The 24,447-nt window shown below is 37.1% G+C and overlaps 2 protein-coding genes across 3 annotated transcripts in view; both read left to right on the plus strand.

The window, feature by feature from the left end:
- The first annotated feature begins 2,226 nt into the window (after positions 1-2,226).
- Positions 2,227-3,776, plus strand: LOC131244150 (uncharacterized). The gene is made up of 3 exons (XM_058243801.1): positions 2,227-2,232; positions 2,322-2,326; positions 3,044-3,776. Exons 1-3 carry the CDS (start codon positions 2,227-2,229, stop codon positions 3,774-3,776), a joined length of 744 nt encoding a protein of 247 aa, XP_058099784.1.
- LOC131243133 (protein SHORT ROOT IN SALT MEDIUM 1-like) overlaps positions 3,726-24,447 on the plus strand; it is a 69,699-nt gene continuing 48,977 nt past the window's right edge. For both annotated transcript variants that reach the window (XM_058242254.1, XM_058242255.1), the window contains exons 1-4: positions 3,726-3,871; positions 3,971-4,045; positions 4,546-4,620; positions 4,870-5,034. In XM_058242254.1, the coding sequence (XP_058098237.1) occupies positions 3,809-3,871; positions 3,971-4,045; positions 4,546-4,620; positions 4,870-5,034 (378 nt within the window). In that variant the 5' untranslated portion in view covers positions 3,726-3,808. The remainder of the gene's footprint in view (positions 3,872-3,970; positions 4,046-4,545; positions 4,621-4,869; positions 5,035-24,447) is intronic.

Here is a 24,447-nt window from a genome sequence, read left to right on the forward strand (position 1 = left end):
GATCCAAATGCATTTATGATTCGTGCTGCTATTAATGATCTAAACTCATCATATGATTGAAGCCTCTTTCCATGAACCATCCTAATGGATATGTTAAGTTGATCCATCTATTCATAATATTTGAGGTTGGTTCTCAGTGATCTACATTATTAATTTTGTAGGTCCCTCTTCAGTTCTATACACAATTCAAACAATTAGGTTTCTTTTTACAACAATCCAAATTCATATGATTTCACGCATTTCTAGTGATCCAAACCTTTGGAATGAGCCATTTCGATGGATAAAAAACATCGACATGCTTGTACAATTCAGTGGATCGAAATTGTTGATATGATTCGGCTCATTTGGCGATCCAAACTCATTATACAATTGATGTTGCTTTTAATGATCCAAACTCACTGGATGATTGAAGCTGCTTTTCATGATCCATGGCAATGGATATGCTAAGTTGATCTATGCGCTAAATTTTGTAGGACCTCCTTAAGCTTTACAAACGATCCAAACTATTCATAAGATTTGGCCCATTTGTAGTGATCCAAACCTTTGACATGCTTGGCCATTTCAGTTGAGTTGAATTTCTTATATGTCTTCAACGATCCAAATTCATCTTATGATTTGCGCTGCTATTAGATGGATAAAAAATATTGACATGCTTGGGCCATTCAGTGGATCTGAATTGTTAATATGATTTGGCTCATTCGGCGATCCAAACTTATTATAGAATTGATGGTGCTTTTAATGATCCAAACTCATTAGATGATTGAAGCTGTGTTTCATGATCCATGGCAATGGATATGCTAAGTTGATCCATGCCCTAAATTTTGTAGGAACCTTTTCAGCTATACAAATGATCCAAACTGTTCATATGATTTATCCCATTTCTAGTGATCCAAACCTCTGACATGCTTGAGCCATTTCAGCGGATTTGAACTTGTTATACGATTCGGTCCATTCAACGATCCAAATGCATCTTATGATTCGTGCTGCTATTATTGATCTAAACTCATTATATGATTGAATCCTCTTTCCGTGCCCCATCCGAATGGATATGTTAAGTTCATCTATCTATTCATAATATTTGAGGTTGGTTCTCAGTGTTGCACATCGTTAATTTTGTAGGACCCTCTTCAATTCTATACATAATTCAAACAATTTGGTTTCTTTTTACAACGATCCAAATTCATATGATTTATCCCATTTCTAGTGATCGAAATGGGCCATTTTGATGGAAAAAAAATATTGACATGCTTGGGCCATTCAGTAGATCCATATTGTTCATATGATTCGGCTCATTCGGCGATCCAAACTCATCATTCGATTGGGGCTGCTTTTCATGGTCCAAACTCATTATATGTTTGAAGTTGCTTTTCATGATCCATGGCAATGGATACGTTAAGTTGATCCGTGCCCTAAAGTTGATCCAAACCTTTGACATGCTTGGGCCACTTCAATGGATCAAAACCTTTGTCGTGCTTGGTCCATTTCAGCGGATTTGAACTTCTTATATTATTCGGCCCATTCTGCGATCCAAATGCATCATATTTAAAATCATCCTATGATTGAACCCTCTTTCCATGACCTATCCCAATGTATATGTTAAGTTGATCCATCTATTCATAATATTTGAGGTTGGTTCTCAGTGATCCACATCGTTAATTTTGTAGGACCCTCTTTAGTTCTTTACACAATTCAAACAATCAGGTTTCTTTTTACAACGATCCAAATTCATCACAATTAATTTGATGAAAAGCTCTACAAAAACTGCTGTGAATCTATTGAAATTTACGATATAATCCAGTGTTGGTGATCTAGCAGCTTCAGATTTATAGTTAGTTCACGGGTATTTGCAGGGGATATTTTTACAAGCACGGTGTGTTTATTCGATTGTCTTAATTTGAGGTGTTGCTTCCATCAATATGATTTGCCGACTCTGCTGGAAGTTATACATCGGTGTTCTTTCTCCATTCTTTGACATAGTTAGACTATAAGAACTAAGTGTGCCGATTTCTGCACGCTTAGGATCATAGTCATGCTTGTGACAAATTCGAAAGTTGAATGTCTTATAATTATAAGTTATATCACATTTGAGAATTACGCCCAGACTGCATCAAGAATTGTGATCACTATTTGATTCCACTTGTTCATTTATGTGGTAGTTACCATGGAACTTTTGGATCTCTAAACCCACTTTTTCAAATGATGTACCAATCCACAGTTCCTATAAGGATGCTGGTAACCTATTTTTAAACTAAAAAAACTGTCTCATGACTTCTAAAGCCTTATTGTAGATTGACTTTTGATTTAAAACTATGTTCTTGTAGCTTAGGTACAAACATATAGGTATTCCGGTCAGGTGTTGAAATTAGGATGCTTTTCAATGCTTGTTGGATGCCAAGATCTCTGTCCAACAATCAAACCAGTTGATGTTTTACAATGCCCGGTGGATGTGACATCCACGAAAAATTGTCTCATCACTTCTAAAGCCTTACTGTAGATTGACTTTTGATTTAAAACTCTGTTCTTGTAGCTTAGGTACAAACATATAGGTATTTCGGTCAAGTGCTGAAATGAGGATGCTTTTCATTGCTTGTTGGATGCCAAGATCTCTGTCCAACAATCAAACCTATTGATGTTTTACAATGCTTGTTGGATGCAACATCCACTAAAAAATGTTAGGGGCGGAGGAATTTAGTCATAGAATATTTTGACCTTTTGCCATTGAATGCAGACCGTTGAGGTATTTGCCTTCTTAACTGTCAATTTGTTAGCCACTAAGTTTAGACTTGGGATCTGTTCTTGTTTGAGACATTCGTTGCCTAGGTCAATTGCATCAGGCCTGTTGTTTGGGATCCAATCCATTCATTTTTAGGCATCATATTCAATGATCCGAACATATCAATAAAATCTAATGTTTGGGTTGAGCTTTTTATGTAAAGGCCATTAATCCTGCTAATATCTCAATTGTAGAGGTGGGTTGTTGCACAAAGATTACCACATCAAGCAGTTCTAATCAGCAGTTCTGATCAAGCGGAACAAAATGTAGCAAGAAAACTGTAAAGAAGGTAACCACAGGGCAACAAGATGAAACTTCTGCTGATCCATCAAGCGCTAAAAAATCTGTAAGCAAGAAAACTGTAAAGAAGGTTCCTATAGGAAAGACTGGTCAGAAGAAAGATGCAGATACAAACACTGGTGAATCACAAAGTGAGAAAGAAGTTGAGTGTCAAGAACATAAAATGAAGGGTAAGAAAGAACCAGACGGAACTTCAGTTGAGCAAGAAACTGCGGCTAAAACTACTGGAAAGAAGAAAATAATTAAAAAGGTGCCTAAGAAAAAGGCTCCTGTGATTGAAGAGAAGGGCACGAGTGCAGATAGCAAGAAGGATGAAAAGGGAGATGCAAGTATGGTATTACAGAAAGTAAGTGAAGCAAAAAATATGAATGAACGAGTTGGAGTTGCTGATGAGCAGGTAGTTGAAGCCAACAAATCCGGAAAGAATTTAACCCAGAAAAAGGAGTCTAAAACAACTGCCGAGAAGCAAGATGATGGTGCTACTGAAAAAGAAATCAAGGATGGCAGGGAGGATAAAAAGGAAGAGGCAAGAGTAGATGATAAGGATCTCAAGGTTGACAAAGATGTTGCTGGGAATAAAATGGAGGCTGGGGTCGCAAAGCATAAAGATCCGAAGAAGGATAGTCATGAGGGCAAAAGGGAAAGAGCGAAGGATGAAAAAGAGAAACAAACCAAGGATGGGAAGGATGGACCTAAAAGATAATCGAGTAAAGAAGTAAAGGAAAAAAGGGAAGCATGAAGAACCTCCCACAACACCCTGGTTTGTTTTTACAAACAAAATGTAGCAAGGGATCTAAAGTAAGTTGAGAAACTTGGATATATTGTCATCTTTCAGTATGTCATTATGCTAGCCAAACTTTTATGATGATTATCTCACTGTACAGCTGTATCCTGCAGCTTCGCTCAATTTCACTCTCATTGGATGCGCTCCTGGATTATAATGACAAGGATATTGAGGAATCAACATTTGAGGTTTGCTTTTTTCTTTTTCTTTTCTGTGTATTTACCCAATTGTCTACTGTTCGCCTAATTTCGAAATGCAGATGGCATTGCTGATTGGCCTGACCTACTTGGTATCGACAAGGTTTTTGAGACCATTCTTATATATATATCTATTTGGTTGATCTCTGTGGTTTCTTCATACCAAGCAGACCCAAGTGCGGTAACATTTTGTGAATAAGTCTGCAATGTCATACAGGTGGTATCTAAAGGTTTCAATGCATTTTAAATCCCATTTAAATGCTAAAAGAAAGAAGAAAATATTATTGCATTTTAAAAGATGCCTTTATGGGTACCTGCCAAAGAAGAAAATACCTTGTGTAGGTTTTGTCAACGCATATTTAGAAGGAATTTAAATCCCTTCACAAACTTGTTTAAAATCCAAGTTGCAGCTGAGCTGACAGTGCTGGTTATCTCTGATGGCTTTTGTTAAGTTGTTTTTCTTGTTTGTGATTCCACTGCACCTTTTGCAGCTTTCATTGTTTGCTGAGTCAACGTTTGAAATGCTTCAGTACCAAATGGGTTGTCGTCTTCTAGCATTTCTTGAGGTAGGTTCTGAACAGAAAATTTGTTTGTTTATTATTTAAGTCTTACCTTGACCCACTCTTCTTATCTCATTCAATCAAGATGCTTCCTTTATATGTAGAAACTGCGTATAAAATTCATAAGAGAAAGAAATCAACAGAAGAGGCAGCGTGAAGAAACCCCTGCCAAAGAGAGTGACAAAGAGACAGAAGCGATCAAAGTTTACTGATGAACCTCCTGTAGAAAATGAATCTGCCAAACCTGAAATGCAGGATGCTTCCAATCCAGAAAATGGAAATACAATGCCTAAGGAGGAGGCTTCTGCAGCTGGTCTCGTTGAATCAAATATGGAGGACAATACTGATGAAGAGGATCCAGAGGAAGATGTTGGTGAATATCAGGAAACGGATGATACTGTGCTATCGGATCCTCATGAGGCAAGATTCTTTTCCTCGGTTGGTATTTAATATTTCTATGTTTCCATAACTCCATCTTTCATGCTTGTTGATTCCTTGCCTTTGTTTTCTTCATCTCTTCACTTTTAGAGAATTTGGATCAAATAGCAGGTTTGGCATCTTTCTTTCTTTCTTTCTTTTATTTTTATTTATTATTATTATTTGGTTTTCGTCACCATCTTCCAGAAGCCATTGCCTGATTGTATACCACAAATGTGTCTAAAATTTGTGGATGAAATTATTAAGCTGTATATTTCAACCATAATTAAGTTGTTAAAGTGATGTAGGAACCCTGTTAACAATAGATAGCTGTCACGAAACTGCATACATGGGGCCTGTCTGGTTGGCTCATGGTAGAGTAGATAATAGATTAAGTAAAGAATATTATGGCATAATCTATAATGCCAAAGATAGGTGTTTGGAACACTTAATCTAACTATAGTTTCAATGCATTATACATGCCATAATGCATTATATTGGTGATTTTTAGAAAGCTTATTCAGGGTGTGTTTGGATGGGCCCTCAGCCAAATTCATTGATTGTGTAATTAATGTGTTTGATTTACCTGAAATGCTAAATTTACTAGTTACTAATTCCTAATTAATAAAATGGGCACAAATCTTGAATTTGGCAATTAAAAAAAAGTTAGAACTCCCCAATTAATGAAGTTGGGAAGTCAAGGAATTTTTGATGGCTACGCTGGGTAATCATTCCACGGAATCAGTGAACTTGGCAATTTTCAATTGCTAAATTCACGAATTGTGTAGTTATTGTCTTTGGTTAATCTAAATTGTTGAATTTACTAAATACTAAATGCTGAATTAGCAAACAGGCACAAACGATGAAATTTAACTAAAAAAAAAGAAGCAAAACTCCCCAGTTCATGAAGCTGGAAAGTCAAGGGGTGAATGGATCCACACCTGCTGCAAAACGTCTATTTTTTTGGCCATCGATCTGAGGGCTATGATCATTATGGAACGTCAAGTTTCCAAGCAATTGTTTGGATGGTTCTCGTAGTCAGGTCAAAGTAATTCTCTTGATAGAGATGGGCAATCAGATGTGGGCACCATGTGATGGACAATGATGATGCCTTTTTCTAGTGTATTGATTAAGAATCATTCATTTCCTAGTCATTGATCAGATGGGTAGGATCATCCAATCAAAGTGATTATTTTGGGAGGGATCTACAATGAAAGGTGGGACCACATGGAGGGTCCAGGTCATTGATAGAACCTCTTGTAGTCTAATGCGGACCATCTTCAATCCATTGATTGGATGATTTGGATGATTATATTAGGGTGTTTTTGGAGGAATGGACAATCAAAGGTGGCACCACTGTCGACACAATTGATTACACCTCACATATGGGGTGTGTAAGAGCATGGGCCACATCCCTTTGGATGGATGTGAATTTGGATGTAGCATACTTGTTCTGATAGGCGACATATACTAACAACTCTAATTTTGGTACAATCCAAGGTTCAGATAAACATGAAGTTCCTGGTTGAGTTTTTCTATGTACAAAAGACATGACAATTTATGGTTGCTACAGTTTCTAAAGAGACCTTCCGACACCCCTACCCCTGGACACAACTAAATGTATAATTTATTTTTTTCATTACTTATTTTTATTGCAGCGACACTTTAGTGCTAATGATTAGTTTTGAGGTTTTGACTATCGTTTTTTACAGTGGGCTGATTTTATTACAAACAAGTATTTTGTTATTTCCAGATTTTCCCATACCTAACAGTTTTTCTAACTTCTCACCACTTTGTGAAAACTTACAGTTTAGCTTGGCAATTTTTCTGGACTCTTCTAGGTTAAACAAGAGTGTATGATTTTCATTTTGAAGGAGTATATTTTTGTCTTTTAATTGCTCAACCTATTTGTTTAGTTTTTCGGACTCGGTTTTAAGGAAGGAGTTAATTCTCTCAAGTTTATCATTATCTGAGTGATATTGCTGTAGATCATTGATCAGATGAGTATTAATTTCTAGAGTTTTATCCAAATCTTTTTGTAGCAATTCCTTTTTGTTCTTAGATATTCCAAGTCTTTTAATCACTTTGATGCTATGAATATAAAGCTGATTATAAGCATCTTGTAATTTGTCTTGATCTTCTTCTTCTTCTTTTTCCATTTCCTCATTATCTGACGAAAATGATTCAGTGGCTTGCTGTTCTTTTTCGATTTCAGATTCACTAGGAATGATTGGAGTAGTGGAGAACATAAGAATTTTCAAAGATTTTTGGTCTCCATCACTCTCTGAGTTACTAGATTCTAAGTTTGACTCTTCTGTATCATCCCATGTGGCAGCCATCGCTTTGCCCTTAGTTTTTTTGTTTGGGCATTCAGTACTTTTTACCAAATTTGCCTGCAGAAGGTCTGTTGTCCATCTTTCTTCCTTTGGTAGGATGACCACGATTCTTCTGAAAAAATTTCCTGAATCTTTGTGCCAGCAACGCCACTTCCTCATCTTCATCATCTTTTTTCACTTCCATTGTCCTCATTTGTTGTTCTCTTTGAGGTTTTTAGGACAGTTGTTTTGGATTTAGGGATTTGTTTGAAGTGTACTTCAAAAGTTTATAGGGAACCTACCAATTCTTCTACTTTCATTTCATCAATATTCATACACTCTTCAATGGTTGTTACTTTTGGATTAAACCGTTCCGGTAGTGATCTCGGTATTTTCCTACAGATTTTAGATACCGGAACTTTTTCTCCCAATCTACTCATGGAGTTGCAAATGATATTTAACTTTGTGAAAAACTCTATAAAGGTCTCATGCTCTTCCATTCTGAGACTTTCGAACTGTGAAGTCAGGTGTTGAAGTTTAGATCTCTTCACAATGCTTGTGCCTTCATAGGTTGTTTTCAATAGATCCCATGCTTCTTTGGATATCCCACACATACTTATTTGATTATATATATCCTGGGACATGGTACAGTAGATAGTGTTCATAGCTTTAGCTTCAGCAGTCTGTTTTTCTTTATCGAATTTAGTCCACTTTTCTTTGGGTTTAGGTTTTGAGATAATCGTGCCACTGTCAAGTACAATTTGTTCAGTTGGTGACACATATCCACTTTCAACTATATCCCAAACATCGTGATCCAAAGATCTCAAGAAGTAGTGCATCCTATCCTTTGGCCATATTCCCAACTTCAGTCAAGATCACTCTCTAGGCGGTGAAGCCCTTAAAGAGAGACCCGCTCTGAGACCAATTGAAATAGCGGTGAAGACCGCTTTAGTTGAAGTAGGGATATGTCAATCTGTCCTAGAGGGGGTGAATAGGACTTTTTAAAGTTTTATGGTTTATTTAAAGCCCTATTACACTAATCCTAATAACAGACACATATTAGGATTACTCAAAAGTAACTCTACTGGCTTCCAAGCCCGGTAGAGGATCCAATCACAAACTATTTAAGAAGTAAATAATATTCAAACTAGTTTATGATGGATATAACTGTGTAAGTGTGTGAGGTGTGATCATAGATATTCAGATATGAAAATATTAATGCAAGTCCACAAACAAAAGAATAACAATCTCAAACATAGTCATTTTTGTAGTGGTTCGACTACTTGTCTACTCCACTCCTGGTAACCGCACTCAACCCTTGAGTGTACCGGATTTCACTAAGGAGGTTTCACAGCGGTTCACCTCAAACCTAAGGTTTTAATTAGGTTCACCTTCAACCTTTACAACCTACACTGAGGTCGACTGTTTATGTTCTCACGAGCAAGGGTCAATACAACGCACCCACTTTTATGTACACTAGCCAAGGATCCTCCACAAGACCTTGAGGTTTCACTTGGTTCACCTCTAACCTAAGGTTTTAGATAGGTTAACCAGATGTTTATGCTCTCCACAGAGCAAGGGTCCACACAACGCACCCACAACGTACACTCCCGCCGGAGGCCTCCTACGAGGGCTTAAAGGGGTGAGAAACACCTAAGACCCAATCATAAAAAGAAATGATCACAAGTGTCCTCTGGACTCTAATAACTTACAAATAAGTGGATGAGTCCCATTCAGCATGTTGACGAAGATCTCCTCCTTGTTGATGAAGAGTCTTTGATTTTCTTGATCCGCAACACAGATGATGTACCAATACGAGGCTTCGGGTTGGGTCAAGGTTAGAACGTAATCCTACTCTATAAAATGTTTTCCTATAAGGAAAATAGAATGATTCCGATTATGCATTCAAGGCATCCCAGCTCAATGATTTGCCATTAAGATAGTTGCTAGAGGATCTTTGAATGCGGAAGTTAATGCTCAATCCACTCTATTGAATATCAATGATGAGGGTGGATCAGAGGATGAACTCCCTTGAGAGAAGGAGCTTTAGGTAAATGATTTAAGGCTTGAAACACACAAAAGCATTCTCTTCTTTTTCTGCCAGCAGCAATAAACAAGCTCTCTTTAAATAGGCGAAAGGTTCCAATGGATATAAAATGGTCACATTTATGATAGAGTTCGATGTCATCTAGCGGGTTCGATATCATCAAGCGTATACTCTCGATAGCATCGATGGTCCGCTCGATGACACAAACTCAATGTCATACGCTTTTGAAGCCTTTAGCCAACTGGTCAATGGAATTGAAACACTTGCCGATGTCATCGGATTTCGAACTCCGATTTCATTGATGAGAGGTTCGATTCATCAACACTTAAAAGTGAGAGAGACTTGACATGAAATATTTCAAGTTTTCAAAAATGATCGAGGGACCATCGAGATCATCGGAATTCGAATGTCGATGATATCGATATCAGAGTCGAGACATCGATAAATCCAGCAAATTTCTCATTAAGCTTGCTGGACAGTTTATGTCCTTGTTCAATGCAATCGACCTAGTACCGATATCATCGATATTTGAATATCGATTCTATCGAGAGACCCCCGATCATAGATAAACCACCCTGAAATATTTTGCTGGAAGAACTTGGCGCCCTAGATCGATCTCATCAAGAGCCTTCCGATATTATCAAGATTTGAATTTGGATAGTATTGAGGAGGCTTCGATATATCGATGCATATATGATATTCTTAAGGAAAAACAAGGGCATCAAAAATCTGTCTGTCGATATTATTGAGTCACCTTCGATGGACTCGAGATTCAAATATCGATGATATCGATATGTGGATCGATACATCGATAAATCAGTCCAGAGATATATGCAGTTGCTGGACTTTTTGTCCTCTTTTCGATGATATCATTTTAGGCATCGAGGACATCGATAGAGAAGGTCGATCATATCGAGATGTGTATCGATAAAATTGACAACGCAAGAAAACTTAGAGATTTTTTAATTTTCAAAAAAGTTCCAACTTAAAAACCACTTGGTTAGGTGTTGCAATAAGACAAGGTTTTGATAATGGTTTTATCTAGGTTGGATTGTGGTTTTATCCAGTTGGATCGTGGTTGTTATCCAACGCTGGATCGTGGATCAGAGGAAAGATGAATGGCAACCACCACGCATATAAGACCAGAACATATGGTTCGTATTTGTTACATTATATGGGTCATTTTCTAGTGTTATATGGTCATTGTTGTCATGTTATGTGGGTCATGGTTGTTACGTTATATTTCCTTGGTTGTCCGCAGATTTTCCTGTGGTGTGACCAACATATAAGGTGTAACACACCACATGAAATTAGCAGACAGCGACGACACATGTAGGGTACAAACCTGACCCACATAACATGACAAGCACGACCAATATAACACATCAACCATGGCCTATATAGGCTGGTCACACCACACGAAATAAGCAGACAACCACAACCAATGCCATCTTCACGACCCTTCTGCCATTCAAACCACAACCAGTATCGGCTGACAATCATGATCCGGATAATTTCATAACATTATTCGTGTATACTGCCATGTAAAATTTCAAACAACAACCAATATAACATGAAAATCATGACCAGTATAACATTAAAACAACAATGTATGACAACTACAATCCATATAACACAGTTTCTACCAGAAGAAGATTTCAGTGATGAACAAGACTCTTCCACTTAAGCTTGCAAATGGGGATATTATCATCCTCCTCACTCTCATCATCACTAGTTAATAACTACGACATTCCCTTTGGATTCAACGCGACCCTTCCCTTCGGATTTAGCACGACCCTTCGGAATAAACGCCACATGCAACATGCAAGCTATGGCCCATTTAATATGACAATGACGGTAAATGAATCATCGGACTACTTCCTTTCCAAGATGACAACCACGACAGATTTAACATGACAACCATGACCATATTCACATTAACAATTTTCCTACTTAAAAACCCTATAATGTTCTAACTTGTTTTAAAGGTTTTATTCACCTAGTGTTTTGGGATATGGGATGTGAGGCTTTAGATTTACCTATGGCAAACTTGCACACATCCGGTTGAGGTAGACGTTTGAATTGATCTTCCTATGAGGCCTTGTAGTCTGACTGACCCAACATGCATGCTAATTGACAAACCAGGGCACTTTTAGTACACACCCCACAATCATTTCACACTCCACTGTTAGCCACCCCCACTAGGGAATCGATACCAAGACCTTAGTGTTGAAACGAGGTATCTTTGATTGAAGCCTCTTTCCATGACCCATCCCAATGGATATGTTAAGTTGAACCATATATACGTAATAATTAAGGCTAGTTTGTAGTGATCCACTTCGTTAAGTTTGTAGGACCCTCTTTAGTTTTATACAAAATTCAAAGAATCAAGTTTCTTTCTAAAAGGATCCAAATTCATATGATTTAGCCCATTTCTAGTGATCCAAACCTTTGATGTGGGCCATTTCAATGGATAAAAAACATTGACATGCTTGGGCCATTTAATGAATTCAAATTGTTCATATGATTTGGCTCATTCGCCGATCTAAACTCATCATACGATTGAAGTTGCTTTTCATGATCCAAACTCATCACATGATTGAAGCTGCTTTTCATGATCCATGGCAATGGATATGCTAAGTTGATCCATGCCCCAAATTTTGTAGGACCCTTATCATCTCTACAAATGATCCCATTTCTAGTGATCCAAACCTTTGACATTCTTGGGCCATTTCAATGGATCAAAACCTTTAACATGCTTTGGCCATTTCAATTTAGCGATCCAAATACATCATATGATTCGTGCTGCGTTAGTGATCTAAACTCATCATATGATTGAAACCTCTTTCCATGACTCATCCCAATGGATATGTTAAGGTGATCCATTTATTCATAATATTTGAGATTGGTTTTTAGTGATCCACATCGTTAATTTTGTAGGACCCTATTTAGTACTAGACACAATTCAAACAGATAGGTTTCTTTTTATAAGGATCCAAATTCATATGATTTGGCCCATTTCTTGTGATCCAAAAATTTGACATGGGCCATTTTGATGGATGAAAACATTGACATGCTTGGGCCATTTAGTGGATCCAAATTGTTCATATGATTCAGCTCATTCGGTGATCCAACTCATCGTATGATTGAAGTTGCTTTTCATTATCCAAACTCATCATATGACTGAAGCTGCTTTTCAGGATCCATGGCAAAGGATATGCTAAGTTGATCCATGCCCTAAATTTTGTAGGACCCTCGTCATCTCTACAAATGATCCAAACTGTTCATATGATTTGGCCCATTTCTAATTATCCAAACCTTTGACCTGCTTGGGCCATTTCAATGGATCAAAACCATTAACTTGCTTTGGCCATTTCAATGGATCAAAACCATTAACTTGCTTTGGCCATTTCAGCAGATTTGAACTTCTTATATGAATCAACCTGTTTAGTGATCCAAATACATCATATGATTCGAGTTGTCATTAGTGATGTAAACTCATCATATGATTGAAGCCTCTTTCCATGACCCATCCCAATGGATATGTTAAGTTGATTCATCTATTCATAATATTTGAGGTTGGTTCTCCGTGATCCACATCGTTAATTTTATAGGACCATCTTTAATTCTAAACACAATTCAAACAGTCAGGTTTCTTTCTTCAAGGATCCAAATTCATATGATTTGGCTCATTTCTAGTGATCCAAACCTTTGACATGGGCCATTTTGATGGATAAAAAACATTGACATGCTTGAGCCATCTACTGGATCCAAATTGTTCATATGATTTGGCTCATTTGGCAATCCAAACTCATCATATGATTGAAGCTACTTTTCATGATCCAAACTCATCATATGATTGAAGTTGCTATTCATGAACCAAGGCAAAGGATATGTTAAGTTGATCCATGCCCTAAATTTTGTAGGACCATCTTCAGCTTTACAAATGATTCAAACTGTTCATATGATTTGGCCCATTTCTAGTGATCCAAACCTTTGACATGCTTGGGCCATTTCAATGGATCAAAACCTTTGACGTGCTTTGGCCATTTCAGCGGATTTGAACTTCTTATACAATTCAGCACATTTCGCGATCCAAATACATCATATGATTCATGTTGCTGTTAGTGATCTAAACTTGCCATATGATCGAAGCCTCTTTCCATGACCCATCTCGATGGATATGTTAAGTTGATCCATCTATTCATAAAATTTAAGATTGGTTCTTCGTGATCCACATTGTTAATTTTAATAGGACCCTCTTCCGTTCTATCCACAATTCAATAGTTAGGTTTCTTTTTACAACGATACAAATTTATATGATTTAGCCCATTTCTATTGATCCAAACCTTTGACATGGGCCATTTCGATGGATAAAAAACATTGACATGCTTGGGCCATTCAATGGATTTAAATTGTTAATATTATTCGGATCATTCGGTGATACAAACTCATCATACGATTGAAGCTGCTGTTCATGTTCTAAACTCATCATATGATTGAAGTTGTTTTTCGTGATCCATGGCAATGGATATGCTAAGTTGATCCATGCCCTAAATTTTTTAGGACCCTCTTAAGCTTTACAAATGATCCAAACTGTTCATATGATTTGGCCCGTTTCTAGTGATCGAATCATTTCACATGCTTGGGCCATTTCAATGAATCAAAACCTTTGACGTGCTTGGGCCATTTTAGTGGATTTAAACTCCTTAAATGATTCGGCCCATTTAACGATACAAATGCATCTTATTATTTGTGCTACTTTTAGTGATCTAAACTCATCATATGATTGTAGCCTCTTTCCATGACCCCCCAATGGATATGTTAAGTCGATCCATCTATTCCCAATATTTGAAGTTGGTTCTTAGTGATCCACATCTTTAATTTTGGAGGACCATCTTGAATTCTATAAATAATTCAAACAGTCAGGTTTCTTTTTACAAGGATCCAAATTCATATAATTTGGCCCATTGCTAGTGATCCAAACCTTTGACATGGGCCATTTCGATGGTTGACATGCTTGGGCCATATACTGGATCCAAATTGTTAATATGATTTGGCTCATTTGGCGATCCAAACTCATCATACGATTGAAGTTGCTCTTCATGATCCAAACTGATCATATGATTGAAGTTGCTATTCATGATCCATGGCAAAGGATATGCTAAGTTGATCCATGCCCTAAATTTTGTAGGACCATCTTTAGCTTTACAAATGATTCAAACTGTTCATATAATTTGGACCATTTCTAGTGATCCAAACCTTTGACATGCTTGGGCCACTTCAATGGATCAAAACCTTTGACGTGCATTGGCCATTTCAGCAGATTAGAACTTCTTATATGATTCGGCACATTAAATGATCCAAATACATCATATGATTCGTGCTACAGTTAGTGATCTTAACTCACCATATGATCATCCCAGTGGATATGTTAAGTTGGTTTATCTGTTCATAATATTTGAGGTTGGTTCTTAGTGATCCACATCGTTAATTTTAATAGGACCCTCTTCCGTTCTATCCACAATTCAAACAGTCAGGTTTCTTTTTGCAACAATACAAATTTATATGATTTGGCTCATTTCTATTGATCTAAACCTTTGACATGGGCCATTTCAATGGATAAAAAACATTGACATGCTTTGGCCATTCAATGGATCCAAATTCTTCATATTATTCAGATCATTCGGTGATACAAACTCATCATACGATTGAAGTTGTTGTTCATGATCCAAACTCATCATATGATTGAAGTTTTTTTTTTTTTTTTTTTTATCCATGGCAATGGATGTGCTAAGTTGATCCATGCCCTAAATTTTGTAGGACCCTCTTAAACTTTACAAATGATCCAAATTGTTTGTATGATTTGGCCTATTTCTAGTGATCCAATCATTTCACATGCCTGGGCCATTTCAATGGATCAAAACCTTTGATGTGGTTGGACCATTCTAGGGGATACGAACTTCTTATATGATTCGGCCCATTCAACGATACAAATGCATCATATGTTTCGTGCATCTTTTAGTGATCTCAACTCGTCATATGATTGTAGCCTCTTTCCATGACCCATCCCAATGGATATGTTATGTTGATCCATCTATTCATAATATTTGAAATTGGTTCTCAGTGATCCACATCGTTAATTTTGTAGGACCATCTTCAATTCTATACACAATTCAAATAGTCAGGTTTCTTTTTATATGGATCCAAATTCATATGTTTTGTCCCATTTCTAGTGATCGAAACCTTTGACATGGGCCATTTCGATGGATAAAAACCATTGACATGCTTTGGCCATCTACTGGATTGAAATTGTTTATATGATTCAACTCATTTGGCGATCCAAACTCATCATACGATTGAAGCTGCTTTTCATGATCCAAACTCATCATATGATTGAAGTTGCTATTCATGATCCATGGTAATGCATATGCTAAGTTATCCATGCCCTAAATTTCGTAGGACCATCTTCAGCTTTACAAATGATTCAAACAGTTCATATGATTTGGCCCATTTCTAGTGATCTAAACCTTTGACATGCTTGGGCATTTCAATGATTCAAAAACTTTGATGTGCTTTGGCCATTTCAGCGGATTTGAACTTCTTATACGATTCGGCACATTTAGCTATCTAAATACATCATATGATTTGTGCTGCTGTTAGTGATCTAAACTCACCATATAATTGAAGCCTCTTTCCATGACCCATCCCAATGGATATATTAAGTTGATCCTTCTATTCATAATATTTGAGGTTGGTTCTTAGTGATGCACATCTTTAATTTCAATAAGACCCTCTTCTGTTCTATCCACAATTCAAACAGTCAGGTTTCTTTTTACAACGATACAAATTTATATGATTTGGCCCATTTCTATTGATCTAAAACTTTAACATGGGCCATTTCGATGGATAAAAAACATTGACATGCTTGGGCCATTCAATGGATTCAAATTGTTCATATTATTCGAATCATTCGGTGATACAAACTCATCAAACGATTGAAGCTATTGTTGATGATCCAAACTCATCATATGATTGAAGTTGTTTTTTGTGATCCATGGCAATAGAAATGCTAAGTTGATCCATGCCCTAAATTTTTTAGGACCCTCTTAAGCTTTACAAATGATCCAAATTGTTTCGTATGATTTGGCCCATTTCTAGTGATCCAATCATTTCACATGCTTGGGACATTTCAGTGGATCAAAACCTTTAACGTGCTTGGGCCATTCCAACGAAGTTGAACTTCTTATATGATTCAGCCCATTCAACGATACAAATTCATCTTTTGATTCATGCTGCTGTCCTGTTAGTGATCTAAACTCATCATATGATTCAAGCCTCTTTCCATTACCTATCCCAATTGATACGGAATGTTTATCCATCTATTCATAATATTTGAGGTTGGTTCTAAGTTATCCACATCGTTAATTTTGTTGGACCCTCTTCAGTTCTATACACATTTTAATTAGTCAGGTTTCTTTTTATAAGGATCCAAATTCATATGATTTGGCCCATTTCTAGTGATCCAAACCTTTGACATGGGCCATTTCGATGGATAAAAAACATTGACATGCTTGGGCCATTTAGTGGATCCAAATTGTTCATATGATTCAGCTCATTCGTCGATCCAAACTCATCATATGATTGAAGCTGCTTTTCATGCTCTAAACTCATCATACGATTGAAGCTGCTTTTCATGATCCATGGCAATGGATATGTTAAGTTGATCCATGCCCTAAATTTTGTAGGACTCTCATCATCTCTACAAATTATCAAAAATGTTCCTACGATTTGGCCCATTTCTAGTGATTCAAACCTTTGACATGCTTGGGCCATTTCAATGGATCAAAACCTTTAACTTGCTTTAGCCATTTCAATAGATTTGAACTTCTTATATGATTTGGCCCGTTTAGCGATCCAAATACAGCATATGATTGGTGTTGTTGTTAGCAATGTAAACTTATCATATGATTGAACCCTCTTTGCATGACCCATCCCAATGGATATGTTAAGTTGATCCATCTATTCATAATATTTGAGGTTGGTTCTCAGTGATCCACATCGTTAATTTTATAGGACCATCTTCAATTCTATACACAATTCAATTAGTCAGGTTTCTTTTTACATGGATCCAAATTCATATGATTTGGCCCATTTCTAGTGATCCAAACCTTTGACATGGGGCATTTTGATGGATAAAAAACATAGACATGCTTGGGCCATCTATTAGATCCAAATTGTTCATATGATTCGGCTCTTTTGGCGATCCAAACTCATCATACGATTGAAGCTGCTTTTCATTATCCAAACTCATCATATGATTGAAGTTGTTATTCATGATCCATGGCAATGGATATGCTAAGTTGATCCATTCCCTAAATTCTGTAGGATTCTCTTTAGCTTTACAAATGATCCAAATATGAGTTGGCCCATTTCTAGTGCTCAAACCTTTGGCATGCATGGGTCATTTCAATGGATCAAAACCATTGATGTGTTTGGGCCATTTCAATGGATTTGAACTTTTTATATGATTCGACCCATTCAGCGATCCAAATGCATCATATGATTCGTAATGTTGTTAGTGATCTAAACTCATCATATGATTAAAGACTCTTTCCATGACCCATCCCAATGGATATGTTAAGTTGATCCATCTATTCATAATATTTGAGGTTGGTTCTCAACGATCCACGTTGTTAATTTTGTAGCACCCTCCTCAGTTCGACACACAATTCAAATAGTCATGTTACTTTTTACAACGATCCAAATTCATATGATGGGCTTCTGTTCGGTGATACAAATCGTTATTATGGTAGTGTGTATTGGGTATCTAAACCATTCATACGATGTAGCCAGTTTTCATTAACTCAAACTTGTAATTTAATATGTATGGATCATTTCAATTGATCCAATCCATTCATGTGGTTGGTTTGTAGTGATTCAATTCCTTAATACGATTGGGGCCATTTTCATTTTATCCAAACTCTTCGTATGATTTAGGTTGTTTCTAGTGATTCCTATGATTTAGGTCATTTCTAGTAATCTGAACCAAACGATATAATAATATGTGTTCAACAATCAAATCTCTGACTAGTCACATGATTGAGGTTGTTTTCAATGACGCGAGCATATTGATTTACGAAGTTGATTTGTATCATTCACATGATTGACTATTTGTAAGGTTGTTTAAATGATTGTGCCTATTTTCAATGATCCAAACTATCCATACGATTGTTTTATTACCATGATTGTGTAGAATTTTAGTGATTGAAACCGTTGGTATAGTTGGGACCTTATTTAGTATTATAAACTGTTTTTGTGATTAGGCCATTTTCGGTTTCAAACCAATTGATATGTTGTATTTTGTTTTCAGCAATTGAATCAGTTAGTTGTTCATGTTTTGTAGCCTAGGTGGTACCAAATATAGCCAAGTTCTTTTAAGGAGGAGGCAGCTAGTCATAAAATTTGTCAACATTTTGCAATTGAATGTAGATTGTTTAGGTATTCGTATTCTAGTTCTTAATTATCTATTTGTGAGCTGCTTATTCTATAGTTGCGATATTACCTGTTTGTGATACTTGGTGCACGGGTCAACCTTGCTTATGATTGATTCAAATCTCAGAGATCCTATATATGATTGGGGCCTTGTTCAGTGTTTCGAGCCTTTCATATAATGGGGCATGTTTTAATGGTCCAATTCTTATGATTGGTTTGTTTCCAATGATTGATGTGTTAAGGCATGTTTTTAGTAATCTAATTGGTTGATGTGATACGTCCCATGGTGGATGTTGAAGTATGATTTTTCACATGTAAGAGATCGATACATGAAAATCATCAATGGTGGACCATTTTCAATTATCTAAGTTAATGTTTCCCAACCCACTATGAATGCTACAAATTGATCATATGATTGGGTCCAATTTTAATAGTCCAAATTGTTGAAATGATTGGACTCATTTTAATTATCTAAGCCATTCTTAATGATTGAGCCTACATTTTGTGATTCAAATCGTTAATATTGTAGGGTGCCTATTATCATTATAACAAATTAAGGTAGGGCCTATTTTCAGTGATCTAGTTAATATGGTAGGGCTTGTTTTCAATGATCCAATGGTTAATATTGATTAGGAACATTTTCACCCATACGAATATTTGATATGGTTGTGCTATTCCAAGTGATTCAAATCGTTCATTTGATTGGGCCTATTGTAAGTGATCCAAACCCTTTATATCATTGTGGCCATTATAACTATCTGAACCAATATATGCTGAGGCCTTTGTTCACCAATCAATTCCGTTGATTATTAATAGCCCTCATTGGATGTGGTAAGGACAAAAATTGTTAGTGGAGCAATCTTGACATATAATATTTCTATCTTTTATAGTTAAGTGTGGAGTGTAGTTATTTTTCATTACTAATTTTCATCTAGCTAGCCTATATTCAACTATCCAAATCGTTAATATGGTAGGATTTATCTAAACCCTACCACAGTTGATCCAAACCCTTCATATGATATGCTGGTTTCCAATGATGCAGACCTTTGACATGCTTGGGCCATTTCAATTGATTTGAATCGTTAATATGATTGGCTTATACTTAGTGATCCAACACTTCATATGATTGGGGTTGCTTTTAGTGATCTATGCTCTAAATATCATTAAGGTCATTTTCGATGATACATTATATACAATGATAGTGCCTTTTAATTGTTCATTGTGATGGATGTTTTTAAATGGCGGTTAATTTCAATGAATGAGATGTATGAAGATATATATTAATATATTAATGAGGTCTACCAAAAATTCTAATAGGTGATACGGTATGTACAATGATAATGCGCTTTAATTGTTAATGAGAAAGAAACTATGGTCATACAGAGCTCCACCATGATCGACAACGTTCGCTTGACTTGTGGGAAGAATGAGGGTGCTGACAATTAATAATTTACAAAGAAGATCCCTTACCCTTCCTAACATATATATAATGTGTATGGGAGATGTAGAGTCAATTAATCACCTCTTCATTCATTACATGTTTACTTGAAAGATGTGGGACTACTTTCTCAATGCTCTCCATACAAGCTTAGGTAAAATCGAATTCTGTTGTGGACCTTTTGAGGTCTTGGCATTCAGGAGGGGTGGGAAAAGTGGGGAAGGCTTTGTGGAGATTGCTTTTATGTAGATGTTTTTAGAATAGGAGTTCTTCGCATGTTGTGGCCGTTAGGGAAATTAAATGTATTTTTTGGGTTGGGCTTCTTATGTAAAGCTAGTTAATCATGCTAATCTCTCATATGTTTTCTAATTGTGTAGGTGGGTTGTTTTCTTTTGCGCATTTTGTGGGCTTTTAATGAAGCTCTCTCAAAAAGAAAAAGAAAAAAAGGCATTTTGAAATGAGCCATAGCTAAATTCTTTTGTTGGTTTTAAGTTTTACTTAGACAAAAAATACAAAATGAAAAACAAGTTGGAAAGACATAAATAAAGAAGAAATGTAAAAATAAAAAAATAAAAAATAATAAAAATAAAGGTATGAAGAATCTAAACTAAAGATGATTTTTGAGCAAGATTTTCTAGTAGCTGAAAACTAAATGCCCCAAATTTGTTGTTGGAATGACCTTTTATCAATAAATGAAACTCCATATACAGATTTACTTCTTGATCTCTAAAATATAGATTATTTGAAAATACCACTTATGAATGATATTTTTGTTTTAGGCAAACCAATCTTCATGCCAAGTGTCTTTCCTATTTAGGGATACTCTTGATCTTAGTAGGGTTTGGCAGTTTATACATATAACTAATTACACCCTAAGTACACAATACCCAACTTTACTAAATGTTGAATATCATTTACCTCCAATAGAAGGATAGTCAAATACTTACTCAAGGATGAGCCTACCTCAATCATTTTTTCTCATTTACTTAGATCTTCGATAGATGTGTGGTTTCACTTCCCAAAAGGGATGAGGACAGGGACACCCTGTTGTTATAAAAAAATAAAACTTCCCAAAACCCGTCACGAGTTTGGGTGAATGGCTTTGGTCGTGGGTTTGCTCCCCATAAACACGAATGTGATCCCCTCCCCGTGGAGTACCTATCACGAGTTAGGGTGAACGACTTTGGTTGTGGGTTTGCTCCCCACAGACATGAGTTTGATTCCTCTCCCCATGGATTACCTATTATGAGTTTGGGCGAACGACTTTGGTAGTGGGTTTGCTCCCCACATACATGAGTTCGATTCCCCTCCCTGTAGATTACTTGATGTATGTGGTGTAACTGGGGAAGTGTTTTTTTTCCTAATCCCCACATCTAGAGACCCGCCACACCCGACCTAACTTGGTGCTGACTCGATTCAACTCGGTACCTGGGACCGGGTTGGACTCAGTCTGGATTAGTCCAAGCCAGACCCAAACTCAGATCGGGTCAGGCATGTTGGACTTGGTACCGAGTTGGGTCGAGTTTGAGTCAGGACTATTTCAAAACCGGGTCAAGTTAGGTTAACCCTAACTTGGTCCGAATCGACTCGTTGCTCTGTTCAACACGTTGTGTAGCATTTTTATTTTTAATCCTCGCATCTCGATATTCCTAAAATTTTAACCCTCAATTTCCGTGTTCACTAGTAAGCTTATGTCTGTCCATTCCTTTTAAGCTTGATCCTGCTCCTATACGCGTATGCTCATGATGCTTAACGACTAAGTTCACTTCCTTCCATGTGGATTTTCTGATGCACGTGGTTTGCGGGTGATTGTGTGCATCTGTAGGGAATGGTCTCACCTTAAAGGGGCGGGGACACCCTGTCGTTATAAAGAAAAAAAACTTACCAAAAACCCTCTTGAGTTTGGGTGAATGGCTTTGGTCATGGGTTTGCTCCCCGTAGATATGATTGTGATTCCCCTCCCCGTGGATTACCTATCATAAGTTGGGGCGAACGACTTTGGTCGTGGGTTTGCTCCTCACAGATAAGAGTTTGATTCCCCTCCCCATAGATTACTTGTTATGAGTTTGGGCGAACAATTTTGGTCGTGGGTTTGCTCCCCACAGACAGGAGTTCGATTTCTCTTCCCGTGAATTACTCGATCACGTGGTGTAACTAGGGTGTATATATATATATATATGTATATATATATATATATATATATATATATATATAGGTCTTTATATATATATATATATATATATGTATGTCTATATATATATATCAAACCCCAGTAAGAAACATTGGGAGACAGTGAAATGGATACTTTATTATCGTGACTGGGTCAGACTCAGTCTGGATTAGTCCAGGCCAAACCTGGACTTAGATTTGGTCAAGCATGCTGGACTTTGTACCGAGGTGGGCGAGTTGGGTCAACCCTTCAGCCCTAACTTGGTCCGACTGAACTCATTGCCCTGATCTTCACCCTATATATTAGAGAAAGTTTTTGTTTTTAATCCTTACATTTGGATATTCTTGAAATTTTAACCTTCAATTTCAGTGTTCAGTATTAAGCCTGCTCCTGTCCATTCCTTTCAAGCTTGATGCTACCCATATAACCGCATGCTCATGATGCTTAATGGCTAACTTCGATTTCCTCCTCGTGAATTTTTCGATGCACGTGGTTGGCAGGTGATTATGTGCATTTGTAAGGAATGGTCTCACCTTAAAGGGATGGGGACACCATCTTTCCAGTCACAAGTTTGGGCGAATGACTTTGGTCTTGGGTTTGCTCCCCACAAGCATGAGTTCGTTTCCCCTCTCCGTAGGTTACTGGTCACGAGTTTGGGAGAACAACTTTGGTCATAGGTTTGCTCCCCACAGACATGAGTTCAAGAGAATGGCCTTGGTCGTGGGTTTGCTCCCCACAGACACGAGTTCGATTCCCTTTCCCAAGGATTACCCGTCATGAGTTTGGGCGAACGACTTTGGTCGTGGGTTTTCTCCCCACAGACAGGAGTTCAATTCCCCTCCCCATGGATTACTCGATGCATGTGGTGTAATAGGGGGAAGGTTTTTTTTTTTTAATCCTCACATCCGGAGACTCTTGAAACCCTCAATTATGCGTTTACTATTAAGCCTACGCCCGTCCATTCCTTTTAAACTTTATACTGCCCTTATAGAGGTAAGCTAGTGATGCTTAATGACTGAATGAGAGCTTCGTCTGTTGATCAATAACAGATTGACTCCATTGTTGGCATTGTTTTGTTTTCTCTTCTTTCATATTAGCGAGTTCTGATGCACGCTGTCATTAATAGGGGGACATCATATCTGCCGAAAATCAGAGCTCCAATCTAGTAGGGCACACTATAGCGCACTCCGGGTGGCCCTCACTTCTAGCTCTCTTGATTAGGCCGTCGTATTTTGCGGCGGCGACTCCCGAAGCATGGGAGCTACTCCTAAACCAACAAAATTACATGAATGGCATGGTGTTTTCAGTCAAAGCCTTCAGCTTGAACTTCAATATATAGATCTCTTTTTTCTTCAAAGTGGATCTATCAGGAGCCAGGCTAGCCTGAACCCCCGAAGGGGCTTATCATCGGGTGTCGGTTGACCGACACTGATTACATATAAGTTGTTCGTTCGACCAAAAAGTCCATCTGCATCCCCTATTTAAATTAGAAATCTTGTCTTGCCTCTTATCACTTCACTCCTTCCCTGTGATCATGTTCAGGTTTTGCTTTGTCCTAGACAATGGGGTAAGGTCCCATGAATGAGCACATGACTTACTTTTTATTGGACTATCTTTAATAGGCAAAATCTCACACCACTTTACCCAAGGGTTGATTAGCCATGGAATCAAAGTAACAATCATCGATCTTTAATTAGGATCAAGACAAATAAGAATAGTCAAACTCTTCCCTGAAGATGAAGTTAGGGTTGGATAAGGACACTGCTTGGATTAGGAAGTCACTCATAACAAAATGTTTTTTTAGCTGAAAATACTGGGGCACCATTTAAAATAGACAAATTTTATGCATCATCTTCAAAAGGATTTTGCGTCAGAATCAAACACTAGGAAAACTTTAATGATTAAGAAATAAATTGATAAGAAGAATACCAAAGGACGATCTACTCTAAAA

Source organism: Magnolia sinica, chromosome 4 (genome assembly GCF_029962835.1).
Source record: "Magnolia sinica isolate HGM2019 chromosome 4, MsV1, whole genome shotgun sequence".
Taxonomy (NCBI): Eukaryota; Viridiplantae; Streptophyta; class Magnoliopsida; order Magnoliales; family Magnoliaceae; genus Magnolia; species Magnolia sinica.